Source organism: Astatotilapia calliptera, chromosome 8, assembly GCF_964374335.1.
Source record: "Astatotilapia calliptera chromosome 8, fAstCal68.1, whole genome shotgun sequence".
In the NCBI taxonomy this organism is placed as follows: domain Eukaryota; kingdom Metazoa; phylum Chordata; class Actinopteri; order Cichliformes; family Cichlidae; genus Astatotilapia; species Astatotilapia calliptera.
Window position 1 is genome coordinate 29,898,235 of NC_137429.1, and position 17,302 is coordinate 29,915,536.

The 17,302-nt window shown below is 41.0% G+C and overlaps 1 protein-coding gene and 1 long non-coding RNA gene across 2 annotated transcripts in view; one reads left to right on the forward strand and one right to left on the reverse strand.

Moving 5' to 3' along the window:
* Positions 1-14,198, forward strand: part of cavin1b (caveolae associated protein 1b) — a 35,874-nt gene extending 21,676 nt beyond the window's left edge. The window contains exon 2 of the mRNA XM_026177504.2: positions 11,253-14,198. Within this exon, the coding sequence (XP_026033289.2) occupies positions 11,253-12,131 (879 nt within the window). The 3' untranslated portion in view covers positions 12,132-14,198. The remainder of the gene's footprint in view (positions 1-11,252) is intronic.
* LOC145430500 (uncharacterized) lies at positions 8,450-10,657 on the reverse strand. Its single transcript, XR_013911078.1, has 3 exons — positions 10,388-10,657; positions 9,936-9,985; positions 8,450-8,943 (listed from the first exon to the last, which is right to left on the reverse strand). It is a non-coding gene; the product is annotated as an uncharacterized LOC145430500 (long non-coding RNA).
* Positions 14,199-17,302: the final 3,104 nt, after the last annotated feature.

Here is a 17,302-nt window from a genome sequence, read left to right on the forward strand (position 1 = left end):
GTGGGAACACACGGGGAACACAGCTGACACAGATAACCATAACGAGACAGGGCGGGGTGAACATAACACTGACGGGAGACGGGCAGAGTCAAACAGGAAGTACAGAGGTTCAGACAGGAGGAGAGAGAGCACGGGGAAAACAGACATAACGGGCAGGGGAAACATGGAATAAAACATAAGGAGAGACGAGGGCTCACAGATACACAGAGGGGCACACAGGGGGTAAAAGCCACGAAGGGAAAACACACAGGGAACAACATAACAGGGCAACTCAGGAAACAGAACCTAAACAGGGAACTAAATACAAAAATACAAGAGAACTAAGAATACTGGGCCAACATGGCCCAGGACCATGACAGCTTTATGGAAACTGTCGGGCTCTGAAGTCCCACATAGGCTTAGAGACGCACTGTGGGCCTTTAAGAAACGTACAAAATGACATAAAAGAGACACATCTGACCAAAGCAGCAAATGCATTTGAATGACGATTGTGTGTTATTTGTCTTTAATTAATTAATTAATGAATTAATTAATTAATGTGTATGTGTTAGTCCCCATAGGGAAATAGTTCCTCTGCATTTAACACATTCACCCAGTGAAGCAGTGGGCAGTCACCAATGCAGCGCCCGGGGAACAGTGTGTAGGGACGGTACCTTGCTCGTCACAGATTGGCTTATTATTTCAAAACCAGACAAGAACATTAAACAAATACAGAAATATGCTCACATTTCACAATTATACTTGAAGGTGGCTTTCATGCAATTCTAATCACTTCAGTTATTAAAATAATGAGTTAAATTGTATTTGTTAAGGAGCTGTGAGGTGAAGAGCCTACAGGGAAAATCCTGAAAATCTGCAAACCCAACATGAGCAGCACAAACAGAACCGCTCGTTATGACTAAACTTGCAGAACGTTTTAGTTTATAGCATTTTTAAAATCATCATCATCATATCCAGTACATGATGGTGCATGAAACAAGCACTTATGTATCAGGAGTCTCTATTAATAACTACATGGTAACGACCAGCTGAGTATGATGGTGAGAGATGCCAGAGATTTGATCACCGTCTTTGTTCTCTGCTGCATTTAGTCTATCCGGTCGTTAAGTCTGATGTCACTAGCTGTGTCTGGGTCTAAACTCCGCTGCAGGTCCATATATCAAACGATCACTATGGCATTACTGAGAGTTGAAAAACTGTCTAAAGTCTTTCATCTTTAATAAAATGATCAGCGTTCTGCTCTACCAGGTGTAACAATTGAGTTTAACATCCAGGCATCCATGAAAACGGAATTTATGACATTTAACGGAGTTAGAAGTTAGCAGGAAGTTAGCTCGCTAGCTTCTATCTAAATACAATATAGCATGTCCTGACTGCGGGGTTTTAGAAACAGATTCAAACGTACAGCTCTGTTATCACTTCCAGCATAAATGAAGACAGAAAACTAAACAGCAGTGACGTTTGTAGGGTTACTGAAGTTGGGCTAGCTGGTATATAATGATGTGCTACGTGACCGCTAGCGACACAGCTATGTTAGCATAATATAAACAAGCTAACTTTTTTCCCACTCGATAAAAGTTAACGTGAGTGTTCTCGGTGGTCAGGAACAAATGTAATCGCATGGCAGGATGCTGTAAAAGGACCAAACTTCAGCCAGGAGAACAACTGAGATAATCCATCCACAATACGAGGTTAGTCATTCATATACTGCTGCATGGGCTGGGCTGTAGTTACATCCTAAGGTTTTAAAAACTGAGCTTAAATAAATGATTAGCGGTAATAAAAGCCGAGGGAGGTCAACAGTGATCACTGACTGTTTTAGGAGCTTTTTGAGATTAAATAGAAGAAAATACAAAACATTAAACATGTTAACAACACAAAAGCCATATTAAACACAGACTACTTTAGACCCGGAAGTAGGATTCGTCACGTCATCACTTAACGACCGGATAGGAAGACAAGACTTCAGTGATCTGGGCGATATTCACAATAAAGCTGAATGCTAGTGGGACGTTATGTGTTCAAAGTATGTGAACAACCTATATGAGAACAAAGCAAATTTAAGACAAGTGCAGTGGACACAGCAGGAGCTGCCTTGTAAGAAGGCACCAGACATAAAGAAAAACCAAACAAAGCACAGCTATTACACTTAATGTTCACTTAAACCACATTCAGCTACATTTACCTTTCAGCACAGCCCTTTACCTGCCTTACATCTGCACTTACAAACTGTTTATTTGATCTAATATGAACATGTGACTGATGAAAGCCAAAGACTATGAAAATTAATCAGAAATAGAATAACTTGGCCAACAACTGGCACACAATATTTGTTCAGTTGCTCTGGAGCTGTTATGCCAATCTGACTCATTGCACAGTGATCCCCGTCTGACCACGTGGTACCTCAGGGAGGTACTACACTTTGGAAAGGACAGAGAGAAAGAAAAGAAAAGAAAAAAGGGAATTTGGAAAAGAAGGCTGGTGCTGCGCTCCAGTGCAACTCTAGGCCTGGTGACTCATCCCTCTCCTCCCTCAGGGACCTGCGGCATGCCTTCACTTTATATAGCAATCTGTATTTCTCTCTCTTTGGTCCCATGTCTCTGATTAAAGGGGATGAGTGGAAAACAGGAGGAGGAGTTTTATGCTCTTTCTGAACATCACTTTTTCCCATGGCATTCAATAAGAAATACACACACACACACACACACACACACACACACACACACACACACACAGTCTAATAGGGTGTTCATTAACATTAGACTGATGTGTGCATATTGTTACATTCAATAGAAAAAGATATCAAGCGGTTCATGGAAACTATCTGTTACAGCATGTTAACTTAGAAATAACACCTCACTCTTTTCTAAATGATGAACGCTGATTTATAAATGTTTTATGAAACTGCAAATATTTGATGTCTCGTGTTAAATGAGCTTTGAGCTGCGTGCACAGAAACATTTCTCCTGCAGAGAAAATACAGTTTTTTACAGACGCTAGGACACATGTCTCAATACTTAGGTCACTTTTGCAAAACTCTTCACACAATCCTCCTAACTGACTGTCAGCTTGGCAAAGCAGTTCATTTCACATTCAAAATGCACTACAACTACCAAAACACTTCATTCAGGTCTCAAATAAACTCATTCTTCCAGAACACTAGCAAAGGTTGACAGCCGACAAACACACTTTGTCACCCACAAAACAATGACCTAAAAAACACTAACAACATGTAGCATTACACAGTGTTTTCTTGTGTAAAACAAGGACACATCTCTGTTTATAATTTCAATATATGTTACTGGAATGAATCAGACATCATGCAGAATTCGTTAATATTTGTTTATGTATTTTTATTTTTTTGCACTAAGTAATCCCAAAATAGAAAGTCAAAGTCAAAAGTCAAAGTCAACTTTATTTGTCGATTCTGCCACATGTACAGGACATACAGAGAATAGAAATTGCGTTACTCTCAATCCCTAGATAAATAGCAAATGAACATTTAAATATATTTAAATATAAAAGTGATTAAAAATGCAAGTAAAATAATTAAAAAGTAAAAATTTAAATAAATAAAATTTTACATATAACAGAAAGCTATACAATATACAATATAATGGGTAAGTGACATTGAGTGTAAACCAGGCAGAGTAGTGCAATTAGGCAAATAGTGCAAATGGAGATTTAGTAATGTACGGTAAGAGAAAGTGTAACAACAAAGTCTTATGAGTCTTATACAAGAATTTGTATACACACCATCCACTGATACACATACAATAGTAATGCTATTCTACTCCATTTCTGGCTGGGTCCATGTTTACATCACAAAAAAACCTATTCAGCAGTTGTCTCCTTTTGTAATGAAATTGAAGGAGTAACATCTGTGCAGATGTTCATCTACAATGAGAATCAGCTGTGGCTGGTTAAACTGAATTTTTAGATTGGAAATATGTTTCAATAAAATATTGCTGTTGGATTTTGCTGTCTTATTCAGTTTTGCATTGTGTTATTGTTTTGGCCATAAGTTTAACAGTTTTGAAAACAGTATGTAAGCACATGCAAAATGTCCTGTACGTACAAAGATTTTTGGCCGTTGTTGTGTCTGAGTGAGAAGATAATTCATGAAATTTGAGAGATGTAGTCATTGAATGCATTTTGTGCCAAAACAATGATAACTGGTCCTCAGTTTAGCCCACATAGACTTCTGTTGTGCTCACTGTGTGAGGAGTTTTGCAAAAGTGACCTAAGTATTGAGAAATGTGTCCTAGCATCTGTAAAAAACTGTAAGTTAACATGCTGTAACAGATAGTTTCCATGAACCGCTTGATATCTTTTTCTATTGAATGTAACAATATGCACACATCAGTCTAATGTTAATGAACACCCTATTAGACTGTGTGTGTGTGTGTGTGTGTGTGTGTGTGTGTGTGTGTGTGTGTGTGTGTGTGTGTGTGTGTGTGTGTGTGTGTGTGTGCTGCTGAGATCAGCTGGCTAATGCTCTGTGCTGTCAGCAGAACTGTTTTTGTTTAATGATGAGTGTGCACGATGACTCCTGTGCCACGGTCCATCTCAGTGCAGCTCTTTGGTCAAGCATTTTCCTTTGTCATGCTTTTCCATGTGACTTTAACTGGTCTGATTTCCTTTTTCTAGGACACACTGTTAAATCCAAAAATCCAAAAATTGTTGGGTTTCCTGGGTGTAGCCAGCGGGGTCCATGGTAGCCATGGCAGCAATAACAATGCCCGAACAACTACCTCAGCCAAGTATCTGCCAAATGTGTGTGTGTGAGCTTCCTGCTGCAAACTGGATACAGTTACAACATTATATCCTTGGAGATAAATCTGTGCATGTGCACTTCATGACACTATTGTTGCGTCGTAGTTTGCGATGACAACAAAAATCATTCTGGAAGCAAAGATTTCCAGTTTCACCACCAAAGTGCTGAATTGAAGTTGTGTTTCCATGGTAACAGGGACGAGGCTGACTGGAACTATAATGTTTCCAGATAAAAGCAAAACAATGTTTACTAGTCAGGAGCCGTAATTTGTGTGTGTGTGTGGTGGGGGGCGGGGTAGGAGCACCATGGAAGCTTTCCACTCTCACACAGCAACCACTCATCAGGCTGATGCAGAGCGAGAGGAATCCGGCAATAACACACCCTTCTCTGTTTCTGTTTTCCTGTTTAAACTCTAACCACCGAGAGTTCCCCTACTGCTGTGGAAAAGCATGTGTGTGTGTGTACCTGTGTGAGCAGCATGCATACTCTACTGTACTAAGCTCTAGGAGTCCACATTCCATTACACACACACACACACACATTCAGGGGATTTTCCAGTAAATCCAGGAAAAAGGGGAATCCTCGTGATACAACTGCTGATGCAAAGAGTAACTGAGGGCAGGCTGAGAAGCAAGCGAGGACACTGTGTGTGTCTGAGTGTTTTCTGGGGGACTGACATTTAAAGAACAACTCACAAGCCAACTGTCATGGAAATACACATTTTGTCTTGCTACTTTTTCAGATCACATGTTTAAGAGGAGCCATTAAACAGAAATGATTTTTGTCAACCTTCTAAAGTCGAGAATTGAAACGTTAACCTCATAACACCTGTGGCTCATGGCTATACTCACAATAGGTTTGACCAAGTCTAAGCATGGAAACAGTCATGGAACACTGTGGAGCTTTAATGCAGTGCTTAAAACTCAGTGCATAGTTCTGTGCAGCAGGACCAGCAGCTTCAGCCTCGTGAGTTAGTTCATGTTTTGAGGTTACAAAAATGTTCAGTTGTTTCATGGTAACTTCTACTGTAGTACTAACCTGCTCTGGAGGATGAGATGTTCAAGAAAAGAGATCAACTTATACAGAACCAGCACCTGTGACCTATCAGTCCTCAGGAAAATAGCAACTCAGATAGCAGGAGGATCAGTTTATTTGCACTGACATGGCAACAGTGAATGACTTTAAGCAGATTGAAGCTACTAGGAGTGAAATAATGTGAAGTGGCAACATGAAGTCGGGGGAGCCGAGATAAACCAAGCCAAGCGACTGGAGCAGCCAACGAGCCCGAACACTGTTGACCTGTTGGTGAATATGTTAGATACATTTACAGTTTTTTACAGACGCTAGGACACATGTCTCAATACTTAGGTCACGTTTGCAAAACTCCTCACACAGTGAGCACAACAGAAGTCTATGTGGGCTAAACTGAGGACCAGTTATCATTGTTTTGGCACAAAATGCATTCAATGACTACATCTCTCAAATTTCATGAATTATCTTCTCACTCAGACACAACAACGGCCAAAAATCTTTGTACGTACAGGACATTTTGCATGTGCTTACATACTGTTTTCAAAACTGTTAAACTTATGGCCAAAACAATAACACAATGCAAAACTGAATAAGACAGCAAAATCCAACAGCAATATTTTATTGAAACATATTTCCAATCTAAAAATGCAGTTTAACCAGCCACAGCTGATTCTCATTGTAGATGAACATCTGCACAGATGTTACTCCTTCAATTTCATTACAAAAGGAGACAACTGCTGAATAGGTTTTTTTGTGATGTAAACATGGACCCAGCCAGAAATGGAGTAGAATAGCATTACTATTGTATGTGTATCAGTGGATGGTGTGTATACAAATTCTTGTATAAGACTCATAAGACTTTGTTGTTACACTTTCTCTTACCGTACATTACTAAATCTCCATTTGCACTATTTGCCTAATTGCACTACTCTGCCTGGTTTACACTCAATGTCACTTACCCATTATATTGTATATTGTATAGCTTTCTGTTATATGTAAAATTTTATTTATTTAAATTTTTACTTTTTAATTATTTTACTTGCATTTTTAATCACTTTTATATTTAAATATATTTAAATGTTCATTTGCTATTTATCTAGGGATTGAGAGTAACGCAATTTCTATTCTCTGTATGTCCTGTACATGTGGCAGAATCGACAAATAAAGTTGACTTTGACTTTTGACTTTGACTTTCTATTTTGGGATTACTTAGTGCAAAAAAATAAAAATACATAAACAAATATTAACGAATTCTGCATGATGTCTGATTCATTCCAGTAACATATATTGAAATTATAAACAGAGATGTGTCCTTGTTTTACACAAGAAAACACTGTGTAATGCTACATGTTGTTAGTGTTTTTTAGGTCATTGTTTTGTGGGTGACAAAGTGTGTTTGTCGGCTGTCAACCTTTGCTAGTGTTCTGGAAGAATGAGTTTATTTGAGACCTGAATGAAGTGTTTTGGTAGTTGTAGTGCATTTTGAATGTGAAATGAACTGCTTTGCCAAGCTGACAGTCAGTTAGGAGGATTGTGTGAAGAGTTTTGCAAAAGTGACCTAAGTATTGAGAAATGTGTCCTAGCGGCTGTAAAAAACTGTAGTGCAGAACACACACACACACACACACACACACACACACACACACACACACACACACACACACACACACACACACACACAAGCCTCTTAGTGAGGACCTTCATTGACATAATGTTTTCGGTAGCTTCTTACCCTAACCTAACCATAACCTAATTGTAATCCTGACACAAGTATAGTAGAATGCAGATTTTGGTCCTCACAAAGATAGCTAGACAGGAACACACACTCACACACACACACTCACACTCACACACACACTCACACTCACACTCACACACACACTCACACTCACACTCACACACACACACACACACACACACTCTCACACACACTCACACACACACACACACACACACACACACACACACACACACACACACACACACACACACACACACTCACACTCTCACACACACTCACACACACACACTGAGAGGTTGCCAATCCTTACGTACCTCATTGGTCTATTTTCCGTGACTCTGAGTGTGCTTTCCTGTCTTTGGCACAGCATCCTCACGGAGAACAATGTCCCATTAAATTAGTAGAGTCAGGAAGTCAACACACCAAGGTGACTGCCTGAACTTCCTCCTGCGCTCTTTCCATGTACTTTAGACACACACACACACACACACACGCACGCACGCACACACACACGCACGCACGCACACACACACACACACACACACACACACACACACACACACACACACACACACACACACACACACACACACACACACATCTTTACCAAACTGATAGACTGACTTTGGGCTCCTTAAAGACAAGACAATCATTGACATCTCATTTTAAGCAGAACACTAACACTAAGTTATTGCCACAACTATTTTTATATTCTCTATAGTCCATCCATGCATCCACTTTCTTTTACTCATCTAAAACTAAACTGACTCTGTGATTCTCTGTGGTCTAAGACAACATGCAGCATCTCCATGAGAAGCCTTTCAGTGATCATGTGACAGAAAACAAAGCAACCAATGAGCAAAGAAGTCGCTTCAGTCTCCAGATCCTCCAAAACTCTGTTTTCCAGTTTTCTGAACTATTTATTTTGGATAACAGAAATATTTTTATAGAATAAAAAACTGGTGTGTGAACCGTCCATCACAAAAAAGTATTTAAGTCAACATTATAATCTTATTGAAGTAGCTCAATAGTGCACAGGTTGTATATTCAAATATATTTAAGGTACAATTTTTAATGACACTTTCTCAGGGAAGCACAGTGGCACAGTGGGACTGTTGCTCCACAACAAGAGGGTCCTGAGTTCAATTCCACCATCAGGCCGGGGTCTGATGGGGTCTTTCTGTGTGGAGTTTGCATGTTCTCCCCGTGAGTTCCCTCCGGGTACTCCAGCTTCCTCCCACAGTCCAAAGACATGCAGTTTGGGGGGGATTAATCCAAATTGCCCATAGGTGGGAGTGAATGGGTGTCTGTCCCTGTGTGTAACAGACTGGCGACCTGTCCAGGGTGTACCCCGCCTCTCGCCCTATGACAGCTGGGATAGGCTCCCGCGACCCTGAGAAGGATAGGCGGAAGCGAAAGGATGGATTTTCAAATCATATACGAGATTTCATTGGCTTATAATTATTGATTTATTGATGTGTATATCTCTTCCATGTTGATAATTGTCATTACTTGTATATCGCTCTGTGCAGTTAGATCTATAATGAATTTGCAGAACAAAAAAAATCTTTAGAAGAATTTGTTTGTAAAAATTAGTGCTGCTGTCCTGTGATGGCTCAGATGGTGTCCTAGCCAAAGCAAAATACCTTCTCTGCCGGCTGAAAGGATCCTGATGTTTATTTGTACGTCATTTCTTTAGAGGATTTAAAAATATTCTGATTCTGATAGATAAAATATGTAAAAATGTCATTACAAAGATATGTGGAATGACCCTTTTTTACTTAAGCACCTATTTGTGCTGTTGATGTATGTGATGAATATGGGTGCAAACGGCAAAAGAAGCATGTTGGTTTGTATAAAACAAAAGCCCATCCTGGAATCTGGAATACCAAATCTACTGTTTACTGGGACATGCAAATTATTTCTGGAATAATAAATGGTGTGGTGTCATTGGAAGGAAGTGTACCTGGGAGTATTTTAAGTGTGGAGAGATCCAGGCTCGAGGTTTAACCTTTCTTAAGTGATTTTCAGCACCCACTGCATTGTCCTTGACTTCAATATAAGACACAATGAATTGTAACTAGGCAGGTATTTTCCAGCACCCCCGCCCGGCAGGAAAGCCAAAATCCTTCATCTAAGGTCAAGTTTACCCAAGATACTGCAGCACAATACCTCAATAAAACCACGAGAACAGAACACAATGGATGCAGACCCCCCCCCCTCCTCTACATGCTCACACTTAGCTCTCAGTGCTACCTTCCAGCTAAGACTTTGATGCTATCATCTTCCTGCGGACCAGATGGTTTTCCACGACTCTTAGAATCATCCCATGTGTGCAATTAGTCGTTTCATACGACAGCAGAAAAGCATCTCCACTTTCCTCACCTGACCATCCCCCATCCCTGCTAGTCCTTTGTCCCGGCCCCACCGAGTTCCTGTTTTGACAATAAAGGCAGTGTAAGGGGAGACAAACACACAATACATACAGCAAGTACTACATTCAGTACACAAGGTACATGTCTGGAGCCCAGTTGGATTCAAAGTTGCCGTGATGGAAAGAGGAAGACCCCCGCCCTCTCTTCCATCCCTGCATTTGCAGGCCAGAGTGCTGAATTTATGAGAAAAGAGAAAGATAGGCTCCCTTGGCTGGAATGTTATTGAGAAAGGGAAGATATGGTGGGTGGAAGATGGAACAGAGAGGGGAATGAATGACTATGGAGGCGAGCGTGAAGTGTTTCTATACAGGAATGCTTTACAGGGCGGGCCAGGGTCAGGCGAGGCAGGTCACACATACAAAATATTCCAAACAAGTAAAGTTCGGAAACTGCAAAGCTCACCAGATGCAGAGTGATAGGACCGCTATTCCAGAATGTCGCCTCCAGACAGTGTGCTAGAAGTCACGAGGTAATAAAAACCACAATGGTTCATCTCAGAAGCAAATGAGTGCAGAAATAAGAATCCCACTACCTCTCCTGCTGAGAGGTCCCGTCTCTGGAGGACGATGATACAGAGTTTCCAGGTTAACACGACATGACAGAGAATGAGAGCATGCAGCAGCCTGCAGAGACAAACATGGTTCAACCACAAAACTTTAAATGTCCCGGAGCACTCTCCTCCCCTCCGCATGTGTGTTAAGCACATCTTAATGATGTCAGCAGAAGGGTCAGAGTAGCTTTGTGCGCACACTGTAATTATGTTGTTTGCCCCTTTTGTCACAGCTGACATCCCACACAAACGTTTTCCTTTCATTCCTCTGAGACAGCTTCATGTCTTTACTCAGAATCGTCTCTGTTTATGATGGCCTCTAATGGCTGCACTGTGTGGAAAACCTGAAGTGAGTCACACGGCTCGGCTTGGTTAGCCTGTGAGTACTTGCACACATCGACAGAAAGAGGAACAATGCACAAACACACATAAAGCACTTCATGATAGCAGAGACATACCACTCCTTTTACCAATACTCCTATCCTAAAGCTAAAATTTGAATTGTGACTTCACCACATTAATCAGTCTTTTAATCCTGTATGAATCTGGATACACCAACCAGCAGAACCACAACGCTGCTCTGGACTGTGATATGTAACAAGACACACTATCAGCCTTAAAATGTGATAATATGTCAGTAATGTGTTTAGCTACAGTACGTTAACAAAACCTCTATCAGAAGAAATAATGTCATGATTTATGCTCTTTTCTCCACAGGATGAAGTGAAAGTTCCCTCGAAACTCAACATTTCAAAATCCATGAAGGTTTCCGAGTCTGTGTCGGGAAGCAGAGGAGGCAGTCTGCTCGAGCTCAAAGAAGCTGTGGAAGAGCCCGGAGAAGAGGGAGAAGAAGGAGAAAAGGCAGACAAGCCTCACGTGGACCTCTCATCGGACGAAGAGGGTTTGGAGATCGAGGAGGCCATGGAGGAGACTCGTGCCGAACGCATCAAGCGCAGCAGCCTGCAGCGTGTACAAAACCTGAAAACTGTTTTCTCAAAGGAGAAGATGGATAAGACCAGAGCAAAGACCAAAGAGAACCTGGAGAAGACCAGACAAAAAACCAAGGAGAACCTTGAGAAGACCAAGCAGAAGACAAAGGAGAACCTGGAAAAGACAAGGCAAAGAACCAAGGAGAATTTAGAAAAGACCAAGCAGAAGACCAAGGAAAACCTGGAGAAGACCCGCCACAACATTGAGAAGAAGATGGGAAAACTCGGGACACGCATGAGCGTCAACCCTGAGCGCAAGCAGAAGATGAAGACATCCAGCGACAAGATGAAGAAAGCCTTCACACCAGACCATGTGGTTTATGCCCGGTCCAAGACCGCCGTGTACAAAGTGCCCCCCTTCACCTTCCACGTCAAAAAGATTCGCGAGGGTGCTGTTGAAGTGGTTCAAGGCACTGAGATGGTCGAGGTGTCACAGGATCCCGAGCCCTTCAGTGAAGTGGACGCGGAGGCTGAGGAAGGAGGGGTGGAGGTGGAGATGGAAATGATGAATGGAGGTGGTGATGAGGAAGAGGCTGATGAGGATGAAGAGGAGGACAGCCACGATGCTTTGCAGGAGCACGAAGACAGAGACAGAGATAGCGATTAAAGATATAAAGCAGATGCTAACAAGATCATTGTTAGCATTAAGATTAAGATACCACAGAAAATTATGAGGCTAATTACAACCTGGGTATCATTATTATTATTATTATTTTGATTTTGGCCATGATTCCTGCCAATTAAGACAACATTGTGTTCACAAAAATGCTTTCTGGGAACATGTAATTCTCAGATTATCCGACAGGTGGTGCCCAAGACAATAATTCAGCCTAAAAAAAGTGAGCATTCAAACAGATTGTAATCATTCTCTGCAGCAAAACAGAACAATTATAAACACAACCAAACTAAGTCAGAGCTTTTGCAGGAGGCCGGTGATGTCTTTAACTGACCTTTGGCTCTGTTTGCATCTCACCTACATGTCTGCCTGCTTCAAAGCTCCACTGGCCCTGATTGTTCTGCACTCACAGTCAGAGTCAGTCTTTGTGTTAGGATTTTTAAAAGTAGCACCTGAGAACAGAGAGGAAACCCTGGAGCTATAACCATGAAGAGTGCTAACACATTTGGCTTTTCAGCTCTATAAGGTGATCATCTACAGAGGCCCCTCCCCCAAAAGGTCCTTTTTATGGACCACGTGCTAAAGGCTGCGCTGTTATTAAGACTACAACAAGTTATATTTTTTCCTTTATTTGATTACACATTATGGCTTAAGAATCACTATCCAAAGGAATATGTGACATTCCTCTCAGATTTCCAAAGGTGGAGATGATCATGAGCAAAGACCAGGATAAAGGGGAGAAGATGAAAGTTTGTTGTGAGCAGGGCTGAATTATTCTTAGAAAGTGTCCCTTTTTCCTTTGTCTGACTCACAGCTGGAGAAATGTTTGTTTAAAGGATGTCGGGCTGCAGATTCCCGACTGATAAATGATAAATTCACAGAGTAAATATTCACGCTTATCCAGAAATATCAAGTATCACACATGCTATGCTATTCCTTCCACTGTCTCTACTTACTAATGTTATAGTATTCTGCTTAATTTACTCTTTACTTAGAAGCACAATGATGTCTGTTACCAAGTTATTGTTGAGTATTTGTGTATTTGTATGTGATCACATTTTATATCAGGCTAATGTTCTTACTGCTGACAGACTGTAGTAGACTCGCTGTGTCTTTGTTGTTTTTACAGAACATTGTACGGCCATTTCTCCCAAAGAACAACCGTTATGAAAATGAAGGTAGTTAGGTCCATTACATTTCTTTGAGTGATCTTCTCCTGTGTTGAAAAAAGTCTTCTGTCATTTTTTATTGTTTTTTTTTTGTTCAAAAGACCGTCTGATATGAGTTGGGTAAAGAAGCTGCCACAAGGACCAACGCATCCTCAGCTTTTACAATCACTGTGTGCTCTCTGGAGCTTTTATGTGACTGCTGCAGACTGACACTGACCCCTAGTGTCTGGTCATTTCATCATATTTTCCTCTACACGTGTGTTCACCAATAAAACCAACAGCTCTTTTTAAAAGTCAAGAATTTATGTTGATTTGCATTTGAATGTTCTGCTCTGACTGCATCTCTGTAGCTCATTCATCATATATTTCTACAGGTGTTCTGTGGTAAGGGCAGGGGGCGTGGCCAGAAGCCAGAAGGCTACAAATACATGACAAATGATTCTAAGAGAGCTTCATGTAACTGTTCCCAAAGGTTTCTGCAGTGTTTGTCAAAGCTTAGTTCCCAGAGTCATCACCATTTGCTGTTCATCTTTGTATATAATGTGAATCACAGCCAGTGCGCTGCTGCCTGCGCTTCTTCCACATTTACATGTCAAACAATTGTGATGTTTGCACAGCTTGCAACAAATGACAGTTATATGTAAGGACGGCTGAAATATTTTAGCATTGTCGATGTGCAGCTGAGACCTTTGGTGATTTGATGCTCAAACCACCAAAAGGGGGAAACAATGCCATGTCTGTGAGAGCAGTAACAACATGCAGCTGCACTGAAGCCTGTGCCAATGGAACAAATGTTCTTTACACTTAACCGTTTGCTTGCTTTTGTTTCCTTTGTAATGTTACTTTGCTTAACCACTAATGATTTCATTAAAATGCTATTTGGTTCACAGCTTCTTTGTCTTTATTGAACATTTTCTGCTGCTCTTGTATTTAAAAACGACTAAAACATTGATATTACAGAATTTGAAATGCAAAGGCATTTATTCATATATATTATATATATATTATATCCTGTGTGTGAAAACTTTGCACAATAAATTAGGACATTTGTTTGGTCAGTGACGTCTTTGTTGGGAGATGCTTCTTAGCCTGTTAATTTCCCCTTAAATGGCGCGTCACTGAAGGGAGAATGCATTCGTGAGTTGAGCAGCAGAGGTGAGGATGTCGGTTGTGCCTATGAAAAACTAACTTGCCAAATCTGCCAAAACAGAACATACATAAAAAGGCACATTTTTCTTTATACATGTACAATGACAATAAAGGTCTTTTCTATTCTGTTCTATTTTTCTGCTACTGGCTCTTGTTTGGTGTCGTTTATTGGATTGAAAGATTGAAGTCTGAGGATTTAACAGTTTATTCATTAAACAAACAGAAGCATGTAAAAGGAACCATCAACAGCTGCAACATACTCAAAAATAATCTGTTCTACTTCACTGAATGGGTTTTATTATGCCACCATATTTCCATCTAAAACATTAAAAAATTGTTATGTGAACATGACAAACGTTCACTGGTTACATTTTACAGAGTTCAGCTATTTAGCTCCAGTAAATCCAACAAGATTGATGTTAAATTAGCGCAATAAAATACTCCAGAGCAACATTTTACATAACATTTTCTTTCTTGTATCAAATTTTATGTACTTTGTGTAACAAGTAGTGTTATTGTTAAATGAACTTATAGACAGAAGATATTACAAATATCAACATTGTAGTTTCAATTAGATTCGTTTACTCAAATAACAAAATTGACCACCGATGAATGACGTCAGAGTTAACAGCATCCAACATTATTGTTATAACTAGTTCTTCCCCTTTTATCTTTCAACCTGTTGGTCTTTTATACTAAACTTTCTTCAGCTGTTGTCTACATTCCACAGAATTACTTGAGCATCACTTTGTGCTGAGGATGTCTGACACTGTCACAGTTGTACAGACGAATACAGATGTTGGTAAAGCAAAACACACACAACAAAATCACAACAAAAGTCACCTCAAGGCGCTTCATAGATACAGAGAAAAACCCAACAATCATATGACCCCCTATGAGCAAGCACTTTGGCGACAGTGGGAAGGAAAAACTCCCTTTTAACAGGAAGAAACCTCGAACAGAACCAGGCTCAGGGAGGGGCGGGGCCATCTGCTGTGATTGGTTGGGGTGAGACAAGGAAGACAGGATAAAGACATGCTGTGGAAGAGAGACTATGGCTGTGTCCCAATTCAGGGTCTGCACACTTGAAGTATGCATTTCAAGTGCGGGTACGTCACCGCCACGCGACGACGGCTGTCCCAATTCGAAGTGTACTTCAAATGCATACTCCAAATGCGCCGTCGATTTCTCCAAATATCAAACGTGGTCCGGTGCACACTTCGTGGTCCCATATATCCCACAATTCATAGCGTGGCGGTGGGTGTGGATAATTTTGCCGCAAAATACGGCAGAAGGGAGCGGCCGAAGAGGTTTTTTTTTTTCCCCCAAACTTTATTGAACTTATAAAGCGAACAGTCAGTCATTCCAGTTCGGTTTGTACAGTAGACATACAAGGGAAATAAGAGTAACAATATACAGTACAATGAAATAAGAAGGATAAATAAATAAAGGAGAAAAAAAGAAAAAAAGGGGGGGAATGTGACAGACTTCATAACAACTTTGTACTTGAAAGTGTCATGGTCCTGGGCCATGTTGGCCCAGTATTCTTAGTTTCTTGTATTTCGTTCCTTATTTAGGCCATGTTTCCTGAGTTGTCCTGTTTTGTTGTTCCCTAAGTGTTTTCCCTTCGTGACTCTTACCCCCTGTGTGCCCCTCTGTGTATTTATGAGCCCTCGTCTCTCTTTGTGTTTGTTCCATGTTTCCCCTGCCCATTATGTCTATGTTCTTCCTGTGCTCTCTCTCTCCCCTCCTGTCTGAACCCCCGTGTACTTCCTATTTTATTTTGTGATTCCCGCACCTGTATACGTCATGTTATGTTCACCCCGCCCTGTCTCGTTATGATTATCAGTGTCACCTGTGTTCCCCGTGTGCTCCCACTTCCCTCGTTAACCCTCTGTGTATTTATGTCTGCGTCTCCCTCAGTTCTGTGTCGCGTTCCCCCTCATGCTGCGTGGATTTCCCTGTGTCTCTCTGCGAGTGTTAGTTTATGGTTCCCAGTTTAAGTTTTGTATTTCCTGTGATCTGCCTTCCAGCATTAAAGCTGTGATTTTGGGTTTATCCCCTGAGTCCGTGAGTTTGCATTTTGGGTCCTCATCCTGCCTGCCACACAGCGAGCCATGACAGAAGAACGCGACCACGACATGGACCCAGCAGCTCACAACCCCTCCGCGGACCTCCGGGAAGATCTGATCTACACGGTGGAATATCACTGTCAGGAGTGGGCGACGCTGCCAGGAGGCGAATACCGGGAGACCGTAGCCGTTCGTCTACAGCGGATGGTGTCCGGACCAAGGTTATTATCGTTAACGAAAACTAACGAAATAACGAAAACTAGAAGTGAAAAAACATTTTCGTTAACTGAAATAAAAATAAAAAAAGGAAAACTAACTAAAACTGTAATGAGTGTTCACAAAACTAACTAAAATTAACTGAATTTATAGCAAAAATGTGTTTAGTTTCATTGATGTGTGCGTGTCATACAAGAGTCAAGGGTGAAAATGAAATTTAGTTTCCAGATTTTTTTCTTGCTGTCTCATTATGCCAGCAGGTGGCAGCACGTTAGTCGAGTCGTCTGTGTTGCTCCGTCCACGCGCAGAATCATGTCAGGAGAAAGCGCCAGAGTCCAATTTGGGATTACTTTGAATATGACTGTGCTTTGGATAAAGCAAGTGTCTTGTAGTGGAAAGAGACAAATTATGAGGAACATTTTTAAAGGGAAAAAAATCCCACAAACCTTAAAGTGCACTTGAAAAGCTCACACAAGAAGGCTAACCTAGCTTACCTTGAGAAGGGAGCACACTCAACCCTCATCCCCAGAAACAGAAGCTAACCCCAGGTAAGGCA